Source organism: Lupinus angustifolius, chromosome LG01 (assembly GCF_001865875.1).
Source record: "Lupinus angustifolius cultivar Tanjil chromosome LG01, LupAngTanjil_v1.0, whole genome shotgun sequence".
Classification (NCBI taxonomy): domain Eukaryota; kingdom Viridiplantae; phylum Streptophyta; class Magnoliopsida; order Fabales; family Fabaceae; genus Lupinus; species Lupinus angustifolius.
Window position 1 is genome coordinate 20,806,516 of NC_032009.1, and position 14,145 is coordinate 20,820,660.

Genomic DNA, 14,145 nt, shown 5'->3' on the forward strand with positions numbered 1-14,145 from the left:
CTTCTTCATTCTTCATATTCCCCTTCCTCTTTCAACAACACTATTCTAACATTTCAATTCAATGGCTCAATCAATTACCCCAAATGCTATTTCAGCTTTACTTGCTAACCCTTCTCCAGATTCTTCTTCAGATCTACCACATATCGTTGTCCAAGTCCTCGATCTCAAACCTAGCGGCAACAGATTCATGTATTCTATTTTTCTTTTTTTCTCTTATTAGGGTTTCTGATTTGTTATTAAATTATTATTATTATTGCTAGATCTGTAACTTTAACTGTTTCTGGTAACAGGTTCAATGCTAGTGATGGAAAATTGAAGCTGAGGGCGATTCTTCCTTTCAATCAAAGCCCTGAGGTACACTCTGGGAATATTCAGAATCTGGGTCTTATTCGAATCGTCGATTACACTCTCAACGATATCCCTAACAAATCTGAGAAGTAAACCCTAATTTTATACTGTTACCCATTTTCTATTATTATTATTATTATTATTATTATTACCCTTTTTTGTGTGGTTTTAAGCAAGTTGTAATCTTTGATATTTCAGATATCTTATTGTAACGAAATGTGAACCTGTTTCACCTGCGCTTGAAGCGGAGATAAAGAGTGAGGTTAACACTGTAAGCGATTCTTCTTCTGTTGGCATTGTTTTGAAGCCAAAGCAGGAAGTGACGGCAAAATCTGCGGCTCAGATTGTGCAAGAACAACATCATAAGTGAGTTTACTTTTCTTCCATAATTATTTTATTTTTATGTGATGACATTTTGGGTTATGTGATTTTCTGTTTTTCTTATTTTCTGATCTCATTTGTTTATTTATACTTGTGTGGTTTTAGTGTGACTCGTACTGAACGGAAGGCGGTGTCACGGAGGGTGAATCCTCTTGTATCATTGAATCCATACCAAGGTAATTGGACAATCAAGGTTAGTGTTACAAGCAAAGGGAACATGCGTACTTATAAGAATGCTAGAGGAGAAGGTTGTGTCTTCAATGTGGAGTTGACTGATGAAGATGTAAGAAACATTCAAACTCTATTTTGTTAATTATATGGCATTTCTGTAATCATTTATTTAATTCGTTGAAGATGATATAATGTTTTATTATTTAATTTTCCAGGGCACTCAGATTCAAGCAACCATGTTTAATGAGGCTGCAAAGAAATTTTATGACAAGTTTGTTTTGGGAAAAGTTTATTACATTTCAAAGGGATCTTTAAAAGTTGCTAATAAACAGTTTAAAACTGTTCAAAATGATTATGAAATGACACTGAATGATTATTCTGAGGTAGAAGAGGTGGCCGATGAAGCAGCTTTTGTCCCTGCAACAAAATTTAACTTCGTTCAAATTGATCAGTTGGGTCCTCATGTCAACAAGAATGACCTTGTTGGTGAGTGATTTTAGAAGACACGTTTTATCTTTGTATATTCTCTTGCTGCTCCTTTGCTATAATAATATTTGTTATTAATTTCAGATGTAGTTGGAGTTGTTCAGAATGTGTCTTCAACCATGAGCATTAGGAGGAAGAGCAACAATGAGACAGTTCCAAAGCGCGACATTACAATTGCTGATGATACGTGAGTGTCTGTTATTTCTTACCTATAGTAGTTACTCTTTTGTTCTTTATTGTTGTTGAATTCTAAATATTTACATTGGGCATTGTAGTAAGAAGACAGTAGTTGTATCATTGTGGAATGAGCTTGCAACTACCATAGGGCAAGAGTTGCTTGAAATTGCTGATCAATCTCCAGTAGTTGCTATCAAGTCCCTCAAGGTTGGGGATTTCCAAGGTATGCAAAGGTGCAAGCTTTTGTAATCACTGCTTGGTGTGATTGGAGATGATTGCATTTTAACCACTCTTGAATCTATGTTTCAGGTGTTTCTCTGTCAGCTATAAACAAAAGTGTGGTTCTAATAAATCCAGACTTACCTGAAGCAAATAAACTCAGATGCTGGTATGTGAATGTTTACAAAGCTATTTGTCTATTTATTGTGGTATTTTTGTAATAATCATTTTCATATGCTTCTCTGATAACCAGGTATGATTCTGAAGGCAAGGAAGCTGCAATGGCCTCTGTGGGTGCTGGGTCAAGTCCAGCAAGCAAGAATGGAAACAGATCAGTGTACTCTGATCGTGTTTCACTTTCTCACATAACTTCAAACCCATCCTTGGGGGAAGACAAGGTATTTGTTGTTGAATAGTATAGTTTCTGATCTAAATGGAGCCTGCTGTATTAGATTCTAGTTTTATTTATGATAGCTTCATTTTGTTGTTGTTTGATATGCATCCTAAATGAATTTTTTGCATGTTTTCCAAATATTAATTAACAGTGCAATATGAGTTACATATCTTACCTATAGTTTGTTTTATTGCTTTGGGCAGCCTGCATTCTTCAGTATTAGAGGATATATAAGCTTTATCAAGCCTGAGCAGGCAATGTGGTACCGTGCATGTAAAACTTGCAACAAGAAAGTTACTGAAAGCATTGGTGCTGGGTATTGGTGTGAAGGTTGCCAGAAAAATGATGACCAGTGCAATTTAAGGTAATGCAAGTTGGAAGTATCAATTTTATGTGGAGTTTTCCTAGTCCATATTGAGTATTTAAAGTTTATGTTTTGTCCCTTTCAGGTATATTATGGTTGTAAAAGTTTCTGATGCAAGTGGGGAGTCTTTTATCTCAGTCTTCAATGAAGAAGCTGAGAAGATTGTTGGATGTTCTGCTGATGAGCTTGACAACCTTAAATCACAGGTAGCATAAGTTACCCATTTCTTAATTAATTCATTGAATAATTGGTTGGCAATATAATCTGATGCCAATATCATCACTTTGTTTATTTCAGGATGGGGAAGATAGTCCTTATCAAATGAAATTGAAACAAGCTACTTGGGTTCCACATCTTTTCAGGGTTAGTGTTACTCAGAATGAGTATAATAATGAGAAGAGGCAAAGAATTACAGCTCGTGCAATTGTTCCTGTTGACTTTGCTACTGAGTCAAAGCTTCTGCTTGAAGATATTTCAAAGATGGGAGTTTCTCAATAAGATAATTATGCTGATTTAAGTTTCTTGGTCTTTCGGTTCACCACTATTGGTTAATGTTACTGCTGCTTGTAATTATCAATTCCTTTGTTGGATTATGTTTAATTTTTTGCTGACTTGAAACATCTCTGGAATTTCCTAGTTGAACTTTAATGTGATGCTGCAACTACTTGAAACATCTCTGGAATTTCCTAGTTGAACTTTAAATGTGGCTTCACATAACATTTCTATGCCTTAAAATTTTGCCAGCCAAGGTAATACTATAATGGAAATTAAAATTGTAGTACACACTGGCAATATAAACTAAAGGCATAAAAATGTTATGTGAAGCCACATTTAAGATAATGAAGGAACATGTGACTTTATTTTAAAAGTCGAGGACTAAATGATAATTTAAAATTATTAGGAAATAAGTTGGTGTTCATGGAAAACATGAGTAATCTAAAATTATACATTGAAAATGTTTTCAAATGTCATCAAGAATCTAGTATGAACACAGAATAAGCTAATCCAAACACATTGTAAACTTCAGATTACCCATAAGAGATGGCCAACAAAGCAAATATTCCAAGATAACCCTCCAAATAGACCAGTAATTTATGAGAATGGAGGTTTGAAAAAAATAAAAAAAGTTTGAGCAAGATATTACACCTCTCTGAATATAGCCATATACAATTACTTCAATTTACAAAGATTTAAAATGACTTATAAGTTCTCTAGTCTTGAATATGAAGGTTCAGAAAAAGGAAAAACAGAAACATCTTTGACAAAAGTTTCCCTTTACCCTTCTATAAGATAATTATAGAAAACTAAGGATAGCTTCTTTGCTTCCTCTACTTATTCTAAAAGCTAACTCCATCTCCACTGATCTAAAAAGAGTTAGGACAAACAGTGATGAGTTTCATAGGATTTTCCACTTCTTTGCCACCTGCATGCTTCACAAATTCAGCTGGAGAGAGGAAGCTGGCATGGCAGACACATACAATGAATACTTCACCTTTCTCGTAACTGTATAGAATCCCCTTTATTTTCCTCCCATTCGGGCCACCTCCGGTTGTAGTCACAGTTGGCATCTTTCTCAGAATCTCCATTGTATCATCTCTAAGATGAGGATTCTCAGCTTTAAGCTTTTTGACTGGACTGTTAGCATCCTCATCGGGAGATCTTTGTGCCTCGGAATTGCCTCCTCCTCCTCGTCCTTCAGTATAAGCAAGAGTGACTAAAGAGTTGAGTATAAGCAATAAAGAGTTGAGTATAAGCAATAAAGAGTTGAGTATAAGCAATAAAGAGTTGAGTATAAGCAATAAAGAGTTGAGTATAAGCAATAAAGAGTTGAGTATAAGCAATAAAGAGTTGAGTATAAGCAATAAAGAGTTGAGTATAAGCAATAAAGAGTTGTGAAATATATGCATAAGCTAATATAATGTACTGTTAGAAACTTTTCATTATAATTTAAATCCAAGTAATTTCAAGGGTTGGTTATATGGATTTAACAAACTACTAAAATCATGTTTAGCTACAAGCCTATAATTTCTGTTCTACTCTGTTGTGTGTTATGCACAATTGCACAGCCTACATGATTGGCAAGGTAGTGCGAAATAATCGATAGCAACAATCATACAGAAGAATATTTCAGCAAGGGAAGATTACTTCCTGCAAAGTCATTGTTTAGATTTTGGATTAGCCTTTGAGTTCCCTTTTATCGTAACTCGTGACACATATAATGCAGGGCACCAAGACATTGACGTTTATACAAAGGAAAAGGGGAAAAAATATCACCGAAGGAAAGAAAAATCTATAGAAACCATGCTTATCGAAAATTAATTCATGGATCTTTATTTTTCAGGACAGCTGCGAAGCGAAGCATGATACGGTGAAGGCACGCCAGCTCACATCATTACAGTAATACAATGATGGAAGGGAAACACATTGAACCAATGAAGAACACCAACAAAAAATAAAATTGTCATGCATGAGATCTACACCTTTATTAAGTTTTTGATAAGCAGCCTAAAATGTACGAAAACAATGCAATGGCGTAGCCTAATGTATGTAGTTGGCCCCACTTGTGGGAGTAGACTTTGGTTGTTATTCAATTCCTGTTATGTTTATCTTAATAGGATATCATCAACTTTTCTAGTAAGGAGATACTTCCAGTGATTTTTGGCATTATCCATTGTCATTTGTTTAATTGTCATACATTGCAATACTATGGTTGACGTCACACTAATTTTGTACTGCATTTATGCAATTGATTGCCGTATCTTTTGTCGAGCACTTGCCAACTTAGTTCCCTAGCATCTTGAGATACGTGGCTAAACTCAAGTACCGATAATAACGAGTATGATTGTCGTGTTCAACTCATTAACTGTTAACTAAACAAACGTTATGCAAAAGAGTATGATTGTCGTGTTCGACTCTAACGTCAGCCATAAGGAACACTTTTGCACTTTAAAGCTGCCATTTCACGTATTCCACGCATACTATGTTGGATTCATGAGTATCTTCTACTTGTTTTATTACGTTACTTCGAAAGGTAACATGAATACTGCTCTCATATCCCATTTTTCATTGGACTAAAGCAGAAAATTATATTATTACTCTCTCATGCAATAGGTTTGCATTACACAACCTTGGCAAAGATAATCATGTCCATATATATTATTTTCTTTGTCTGAACCTTTCTATACACAACCTATTCTGAAAAAGGAAAATGAATCTGTGCTTACATAACCTCTAAACAGTAAACATGATAGCTCAAAAACTGAATTGATGTAAATATACTGCAATCAGCAGAAGTATTAAATTCAGGAAATCACTAATTAACCCTTATACTGCAAAATAAGTATGATCATTCATGTGAAATTCAACCAATAATAATAAAAAAATTCAAAGGTGAAACAAAGAAGTTACCATAATGGAATGGATTTCCATTTGCTGCTGCTGCCACCACCCTCCGCCGCCTCTCCGGCATTAGCCTCGGGCCAGTCTTGACTCTTCTCAAGAGACCCTTGTCATCCTCCAATGGCAGTGATGCAGACCTTTCCATACATGCAACAATAAGACCCTCTTCTTGGGCCCCATTTCCCACATTCCTCTTCTTTCCTTTCTCCACAGCCATTGATGATAATGACCTTTTCAGACTCAGACTCAGATTCTTTCCTTCTTCACTTTGACCGCAAGGAGATAGCTTCAGAGTCAGGTCCAATTTCTCAGAGTTTGTAGCCATAAACCCCTGCACAAAAAAATAAAAATATCATATTTCATACTACTTAAACTTTTCTCATTGAGCCTCTTCTGTTAGTTGCATTCATAATGATAATACTCAGCAACATTACCTACCTCCATTGGAAATCCTTGAACAGAACAAGTCCTCAAAGAATGTCTGTGTCAGAAACAAAACATGCAAACAAAGTTAGTCACAAAATTGAGAAGAATGGTAAAGTTGATGAAGACAATGAGGGTAACTTACAACTCAGAATAGAGTTATGAATATGGAAAAAAAATGAAGAGAAGTAAATGAGTTATGAAAGAGATTGAGAAAGAGACAAAGATGAGGTGAGGTGAGATGAGTGAGAAGATAAGACAGTTTTATTGTTATGTTTTTATGTAGAGACTAAGAAAAAAAAAGGGAGAAATTCGTTGTCCCGTAAATTGTGTTACTATTAGTTGTGATTGGTCAAAAAAATAGTTAATTATTATTTTTTAACTTAAATATATATTTTTTCAACCGATTATATGCTTGTGATATATGCAATGATATAATTTGTGGGACAACAGATGTGCTCCCGAAAAAAGCGGAGTGAAATTTGACAACGCATTTGGAAATTTACACGTGCTAATCAGTGGAAGTAGGAGAGAGAGGTTGACGTATCTTGTTCTTGTTTGTTGCATAGCTCTTATTAAGTGGCTCCATTCAACATCCAAAGTAACTCCTTCTGTCATTTTCCTAATCCTTGCGTCTTTGTCTTAGCCTTCTGCCCCACATCATCAGGGTGGAAGGGAAGAAATATGTTTCCTTAAATCACCTTTTCAATATCTTATCCCTATCCACCAATAAGTCGTTGATCCGGTGTAAGACCCAACTAGATATACATATACATATGATGATCAAAATATTAAAAGTTCTATATACACTTGTTAAGAGGGGCAGCCACACAACCCAAAAGAGATTAGTTCCTTACTCAAAATGTGTTAGTATTACAAAAAAATATCTTATCTCTCACCCTTTTTCTTTTCAATCATATTATTTTTAAATCTATATTACATAAATTATCTATAAAATAAGTGTAAGGTGTGCTTTAAAGATAAAATGCAATGGTTAGTTACTGATAACAATGACTAGAAGTAATTACATTGAGAGATGCCAAAATGGGTGTTGGCTGAATAGGTATGAGAATATCATGATCACATAGAAAAAAGATTGAGATTAGGAGATAGAAAATGAGAATGGGAGAGACTCCTTTATACATATAGTTGATTATACATGTTTAGTCGAAATGCACAAGTTTAGTTTGATCTAAGAATCTAAAATACTACTTTATATTAGATTGCAGGCTCCAGAGGAGGAAGCTTAGTTGATAAAGCTGCTATACATTAATCATGATTTCAAACCATGTCAGTTTTGCTCTCCACTTTTAAAAAAAATCTTTAACTTTTAGGATTCAGTTAATCACTTATTTAATAACTACAAATCACAAAGTATTATAGAATATAAGAGACAACTATCTTAGTTCATTAAAACCTTCACCTCTGTGGCTATGGTTAAAGCTTTAGTTTTCCATTTAAGACAGAAATCTAGTCTGTGCCCACTGCACTTTTTTATTTACAAAACAAATTGAGCAAGAATGCAAGAAAGAGCAATTCCATATCTGAAATGTTTAAGCATAAAGAAATGATCACATATGCTTAACATCAACATAGCCAAATAGAAAAAACATTCTCATAATTCATCCAAAACATAACCTACACACTACTGTTTATGTAGATAATAAACTTATTTTTTCTATCTTCAGATTGCCATAAGGTCACCATAATTCCGCATAAGTACTATTGATCCTCCAAACAATCCCAATGCCCGCAACAATTTCTGCAACAAAAAAACAGAGAGAAATAATCAGGATTCATTCTAAACTAAGCCAAACACTACTATACAAACATGAATTAAGAGAAAGCACTGAGTTTGATGTTAAGTAAAAAACCATTGAATAACCCATTGATTCACTCTTAGATTCAACTAAAGGTGGTAAAATTATCCACAATACACGATCCATCCAAATCCATCTGTTAGAACTGATGAATTTAAATGGATATAATCCAATTGATAGTGTTGATAATGGATGATTGCATATCAGATACTTGGTTACTTTTAGTTTCTTTTCATCTGTGTATCATTCAATTATTTGTTTATCATTTGAAATATCACTATATCATGTCCATATCTATATCTGTGCTACCTAGGTTAATTTAGATCAAAACTAGTTCACATAACAAGATGAAATGTATTATCACATCAAATAAATAATTATTGTGAATATTTTTTCTTCTTCATTTCAGTAAACAAAATAGATGGAGCTATTGTTCCAATGGAAAATTGTAACGAATACGGAGAAAAAGAGAGATTACCGCATTGAAGGCCCAATTTTCATCGTGGTGGATTTGAGAATTGAACAAGTTCTTAAGGTACTGAATCGAAATCACAGAATCGGGCATTGTTGAGAGAGGGAAAGAGAAATCACCGAAATCTAATAGGGTTTTGAAGATAGATAGTTCTTTTTTTACTTTTTATTTTGTTTCCTGCCACGTGTACACCACTTTTATTTGTTTTTCTATTGCTCAATATTTGTATTTTACTTATTAACAAACAATTCCCATTTTGAGAGTTGCATACGATTACAAAGTGATGAAAATAATAACAAATAAAGACAATAAATGAAAACTAACGTCATAATCATAATTAATAGAAACTAAAAATACGAGATCGTTATTATAAATACTTTGAAATGTGATGCTAACTATACATGTTGCATCACAAAGATGTGAAGTGGTGCTACTTTTATGCAAATAATGCATGCAAAATAGTGATCTTCTTTGGTTCATAAGCATCAATATCATCAAGGACATTTATTAAACTTGTAATTTAGGTATGCACCAGACCAGTTTATTGAGGATGAGTCGGATGAAATACATAAGCACTTAACAACTTGGATTTTCGCATTCTGCTGCTAGATTCATATTACTCCACTGCATTAATTTTAACTTGTTTTATAAGAAAATAAATAATATTATAAAGAAAGGAGAAAATTACGTGAGAAAACACTAGAAACTTATTTTTTAGGCAAAATAAAAGAAGGAGGATAATTCTACCATAAATCAATCATAGAATTCATTCCAAAATTAGTTAACTTGTCAACACAAGCATTCCCTTCCCTGAATATGTGAGAAACTCGGACTTGTATACTCAACATAGTATTCGTGCACTTATACATTAGGTTGCTTAGCTTCCAAGGAACCCCTACTACCCATGAAAATTTCCACCACCCAAGTGTTGTAGTTGCATTTGACATTGAAAGCTTTCTGCTGGGAGATGTTCATCCATGAGTTTTAACATTCTTTCATGGGCTAAGTGAAAAAAACATATAAGTAGGCTTGACACCACATCTTGACCCAAAACCTTAAAGCATTAGGTCTATTGGTCCATCCATTTATATGTTCTTTAACTCATCCATTTTTGCCCAATGTAGGACTTCTTTATTCACATTTGGAATACCCAACATTTTCTTTTTAGAATTCAGTATGGGGCTGCTTTGCATACTGAATTAACTATCCAGAAGAGTAAAAAACTAGAATAATGGGATGGTAGGTCTTGTCTCTAGCATCATCTGTGTATTCATGTTTGGACACAATATCAATATACAAAAGCCAATTTGCAAACTTACTTAGATAGTGCAGAACTAACTAAGGAACAAATGGGGGTCAGAATTTGCAGGATGCTACATTTATATGGTATCATTGGCTACATTATTCATACATTATCATATTGAAGGCGAACTTTGAAGTTTGCTTTGGAGGGGTTAAATGAGAAATTAAAAATTAGTTTTTTAAAATTTAATCAAGTTTATCAAGTATCATATGATACTTGAAACAATTTTAATTTTAGTTTTCTCTTAGTATATAATTAATCTCAACAAAACAGGAGATGTGAAATATTTGATATAGGTTGCCATTTCCAAACTTCGACATCAAAGTTCCATTGTTGTTTTTGTGGGTTGGGTCCCTCCCTTCCAGGCCCACTCATTTTCTTCATTCAATTGGAAGAGTCTCCAAACAATCTAGGTATAGCTCTATTTTTTATTGATGCAATTGGTAGAATGTTGAATTTTATTGTGAGTGAGACTCCACCTTCAACCTCCTACACCCTACTATCTAAACACCTTATAACTCCCATTTTTGTTGATAGTGAGACTCGAACCCACAGCCCCCTGCACTCCATTCCTTATACCACACTCTTCACCATAAGACCATCTTATGACTCTAAAAGTATTGCTCTATGACAAACATAATCCAGACACAACCCAACAAGATAGACTTATTAGCTTAGTAACTATTACAAGGGGTTTAGAATTTATATTAGAACAGCATGTAAAAGGATAGGGACATTAAAAAATAAAAAACATTAGTGGTTTCATTTCATGCATGCTTAAGAGGTAATGAGACATTTGTTTTGGACACAAGGACACTGACCCTGTCTGTCAAAGGATAAATCAAAATGGACAGCAAAGCATCATTGTCAGTCAAAATAATATTATACGATCGATGCAGCTGAAGTTAATTCTGTCATGTCTCTATCTAGCCTTAATTGTTCACTTACAACCACTTCCAACTACATGTGAATCAAATCCTTGCTCTCCTTTATTTTTCATAAACCTTTTATTTTGCTGCCACTAATATAAGGTGTGATTTTGAGGTGTTCCACGTACATTATCTTATGATTCTTAGTTTAAGATGGTTGAGAAAAAAGGTAGAGCCTAGTAGATATATAACTTCATTCATACTACTAATCATAAGCTTTGCTTATTCTTTTATCCCATTGCATGCCACTTGATAGGACCACATCAATTATTTTTCTTTCTGTCCTTTATATTTTTCACCTATGCAATATGTAATTGTTCTTTCTTTGTGGAATCATGATTCAGCTACTCACTCTTCTGGTCTCCCTCATTCCCCTTCATTCCTTGGGAAAAAAGAAAAGTTCACTTTTACTTTTAAGTTTTATATGACAATGCAATAAAGCCCTGAAAACATCTATCTCTTGGGTTTTTCCCTTGTAATTAAGGAAAAACTATTGCTCATTATGTGGCCATTCATATTTTATATTTTATATTTTTACACACATCTTTAATTATATTCATCTTAGAGGAGTTTAATAGGAATATGCATGATCTTCCTAATTATATAATGCCTACATGAGGCTACAACATACTTGAGCTTTATCATTGTGGAAATTAAATTAAGTGTCATTTTATAATTTATCAAATGTACATTTATGGTGAGGATAGGGCAGATAATCCATCAAAACTTGTTAATGGGTTAGCGAAATACAAATGAAAGCTCTTTAAATGAAACTTTAACTCCATTTAAGAAAAAAATAATTATTTGAATAGTGAAGAGAAGAGTGTCCTATTCTAAGAATTGTTCTATAGTTGGCCATTCATTGATTCTGTTCTTTATTAAAATCTAGTCCAATATCGATAATATATGATGACTTCAGTAACAACAGTTTTTCTTCTACTCAGTCACTTTCATTCACATGGATACACCTATATATATATATATATATATATATATAGAAGTTGGAAAATCTCGTGGCCAATGTTGTAACTCTCTTGGGCTTCCCTTGATCCATTCTGTTGTCTGCTAAACTGCTTGAAAGGGAATATTATATATTGACATTTTAAACAAGTGTTCCGATTTCAGAAACTTCTAAAATCTTGAGGTTACATACTATTCTCGAAAAATATCACATCACATCATAATTATAATATCCATATAGTTTGAGCAATTCCAATTCCAAAAACCTTTATATTATGACACATCTAATGAAGGCTAAATTGAATGCTGAATTAAATGATACTAAATATAAAATTGATTGAATCTTTAAAACAAATATATTGATGAGACCAAATGATAATAAATAAATTATAGCAACAAATCTAGCAGTAGTTTTCTCTTTTCTATTCATCCTGCTCCTTCTGCAGTTACACTTAGTATTATTTGGATGGGAAGCACTTTTTCTTAGCTATAATAATACATCTTAACTTGCATTGATCTATTTAACTTTACTTGTTGTTATTGTACCTTGACATCATGTGTTACTCTTCTGTCTAGGGTTTGCCACTCTCGCTTTTGCAGTTTGGGGCACAGTGCAGTAACTGCCTAGGCAGTAGAGTAGATACAATGAAAATCATAAAATTCAAGATAATTAATAGTAAATACCCAGTTTCAATGATCATATATATATATAATGTCTTTCATCATTGTTATATTAGTGTATATACATAAGTTACATAACACTTATTTAATTTTTTATGTAACCTTACATATACATAGATAGATATAGAAACAGAATTTCCTACCCAACCGACAATGAGAATTTTTCAATCATAGAAAAATCCTCAATTATTTATCTGTCCATCTCTCTGAACCAACATTTAATTTATTAACTGGCATAGGTTCTATAACGTTGCAGATAGCTGAGATCTTTCAGTGGTGATGGTGATAGTATATATTCATTAAGGAGTTAATTATCACTTCTACTCAGATGACAGTGTTAGAGTTAGCTTAAAAGTTTCTGAGATTATACATATTGGACATAGAATGAGGGCAATAAGGTTTGATTCCTCCATCCCTCACTATAACTAAGGGGATGGGGATCACCTGTCCGAAAACGAGTGTGTCCTCATGTCCCTAACCAATAAGATTTCTCAAGTAATACAAATATGTTATTTTATGTTTTTTAGAATTTTTCTTTTTAATGAAATGTCACTTTTTCATTGAACCGGGATAAGAATGGAAAAAAGTGCCTCTCTTAGTATGTGAATAACTAACTAGTTTTTATAAATCATCTCATTTCATATATTGTAGATCTTTATTTTTCCAGTTATTTAATTAAATAATTAAGCTTGAATAGAGGGCAGAATTATATATAAAGTTTAATTTAGGAGTAAATTATTATGTCATCATCATATCATTAATATCATCACTTTTTTTCTGCAATAGTTTACAGACACAAAGATAATGCTGCTGTTGGAACACATAAAACAAGGAACTCTTTCAACAACAGAAAACAGTACGTTAAATTCATCATCGCCATTTCATATTGTATATTAAAAAGAATAATTCCGATTAACAATTCCTATTTACCTTAATTAATTAGAGTTATTCATGGTAGCTAGGTTTATACATATGGTTTATGGGGTTAGGGTTTGAAGTTTGAAAACTATATAAAGTAGGCTCAGCTTTTGACAGTACACAACTCCAGTTGCAGTGTCCACATGATCCAACTTCTCAATTATTTCGGTGAAGATTCCTATTTTTTGTAGATATTGCTTGGTTTTGAAGGGAAAAAAGCTGCAGCATCTTACTCTTTCTCTCTCCCCCACACAACATTTTAATGTTTCTTGCGGTACAAAGAAAGTTTACCTATCTCTATACTTTGATTAATTACTAGCTAACATGCTTAACTTTAGTAAATATGAAATGTAGAAGAGTGAGAACAAGATTCACACACACATACATACATATATATATTTTTTGCCTACTACACTAGCATAATATAATAGGCTCAAGATGTATGAGAGATTTCTAATTGAATCAAATTATAATAAGAAAATTGAGTTCAATATATAATATTAAAATTTATCTTCTATTTTAATACTAAGCAATGTGCCAATTCTTATAATAATATATCACTTTATATTTATATATTTATATATATATATATATCACTTTACAAGGATGGCAATATGATGCTGTAAAACTCTAACCTTTTTTAATTACCAAAGTCTTAGTGCTATGGTAAATAATTGTTATTCCTTTGAAGCCTGCAAGA

At 33.1% G+C, this 14,145-nt stretch overlaps 2 protein-coding genes and 1 long non-coding RNA gene across 3 annotated transcripts; 1 reads left to right on the plus strand and 2 right to left on the minus strand.

Moving 5' to 3' along the window:
* LOC109353828 (replication protein A 70 kDa DNA-binding subunit B-like) lies at positions 1-3,207 on the plus strand. Its single transcript, XM_019596193.1, has 12 exons — positions 1-189; positions 291-437; positions 547-714; positions 835-1,012; positions 1,116-1,386; positions 1,471-1,573; positions 1,662-1,786; positions 1,873-1,951; positions 2,036-2,180; positions 2,380-2,540; positions 2,626-2,746; positions 2,838-3,207. The coding sequence occupies exons 1-12, from the start codon at positions 62-64 to the stop codon at positions 3,036-3,038; spliced, it is 1,827 nt and encodes a 608-aa protein (XP_019451738.1). The 5' UTR covers positions 1-61; the 3' UTR covers positions 3,039-3,207.
* On the minus strand, positions 3,599-6,605 carry LOC109342607 (ninja-family protein AFP3-like). Its single transcript, XM_019580555.1, has 4 exons — positions 6,508-6,605; positions 6,378-6,420; positions 5,949-6,270; positions 3,599-4,233 (listed from the first exon to the last, which is right to left on the minus strand). Exons 2-4 carry the CDS (start codon positions 6,381-6,383, stop codon positions 3,905-3,907), a joined length of 657 nt encoding a protein of 218 aa, XP_019436100.1. The 5' UTR covers positions 6,384-6,420; positions 6,508-6,605; the 3' UTR covers positions 3,599-3,904.
* Positions 7,884-8,853, minus strand: LOC109342619. The gene is made up of 2 exons (XR_002107109.1): positions 8,661-8,853; positions 7,884-8,124 (listed from the first exon to the last, which is right to left on the minus strand). It is a non-coding gene; the product is annotated as an uncharacterized LOC109342619 (long non-coding RNA).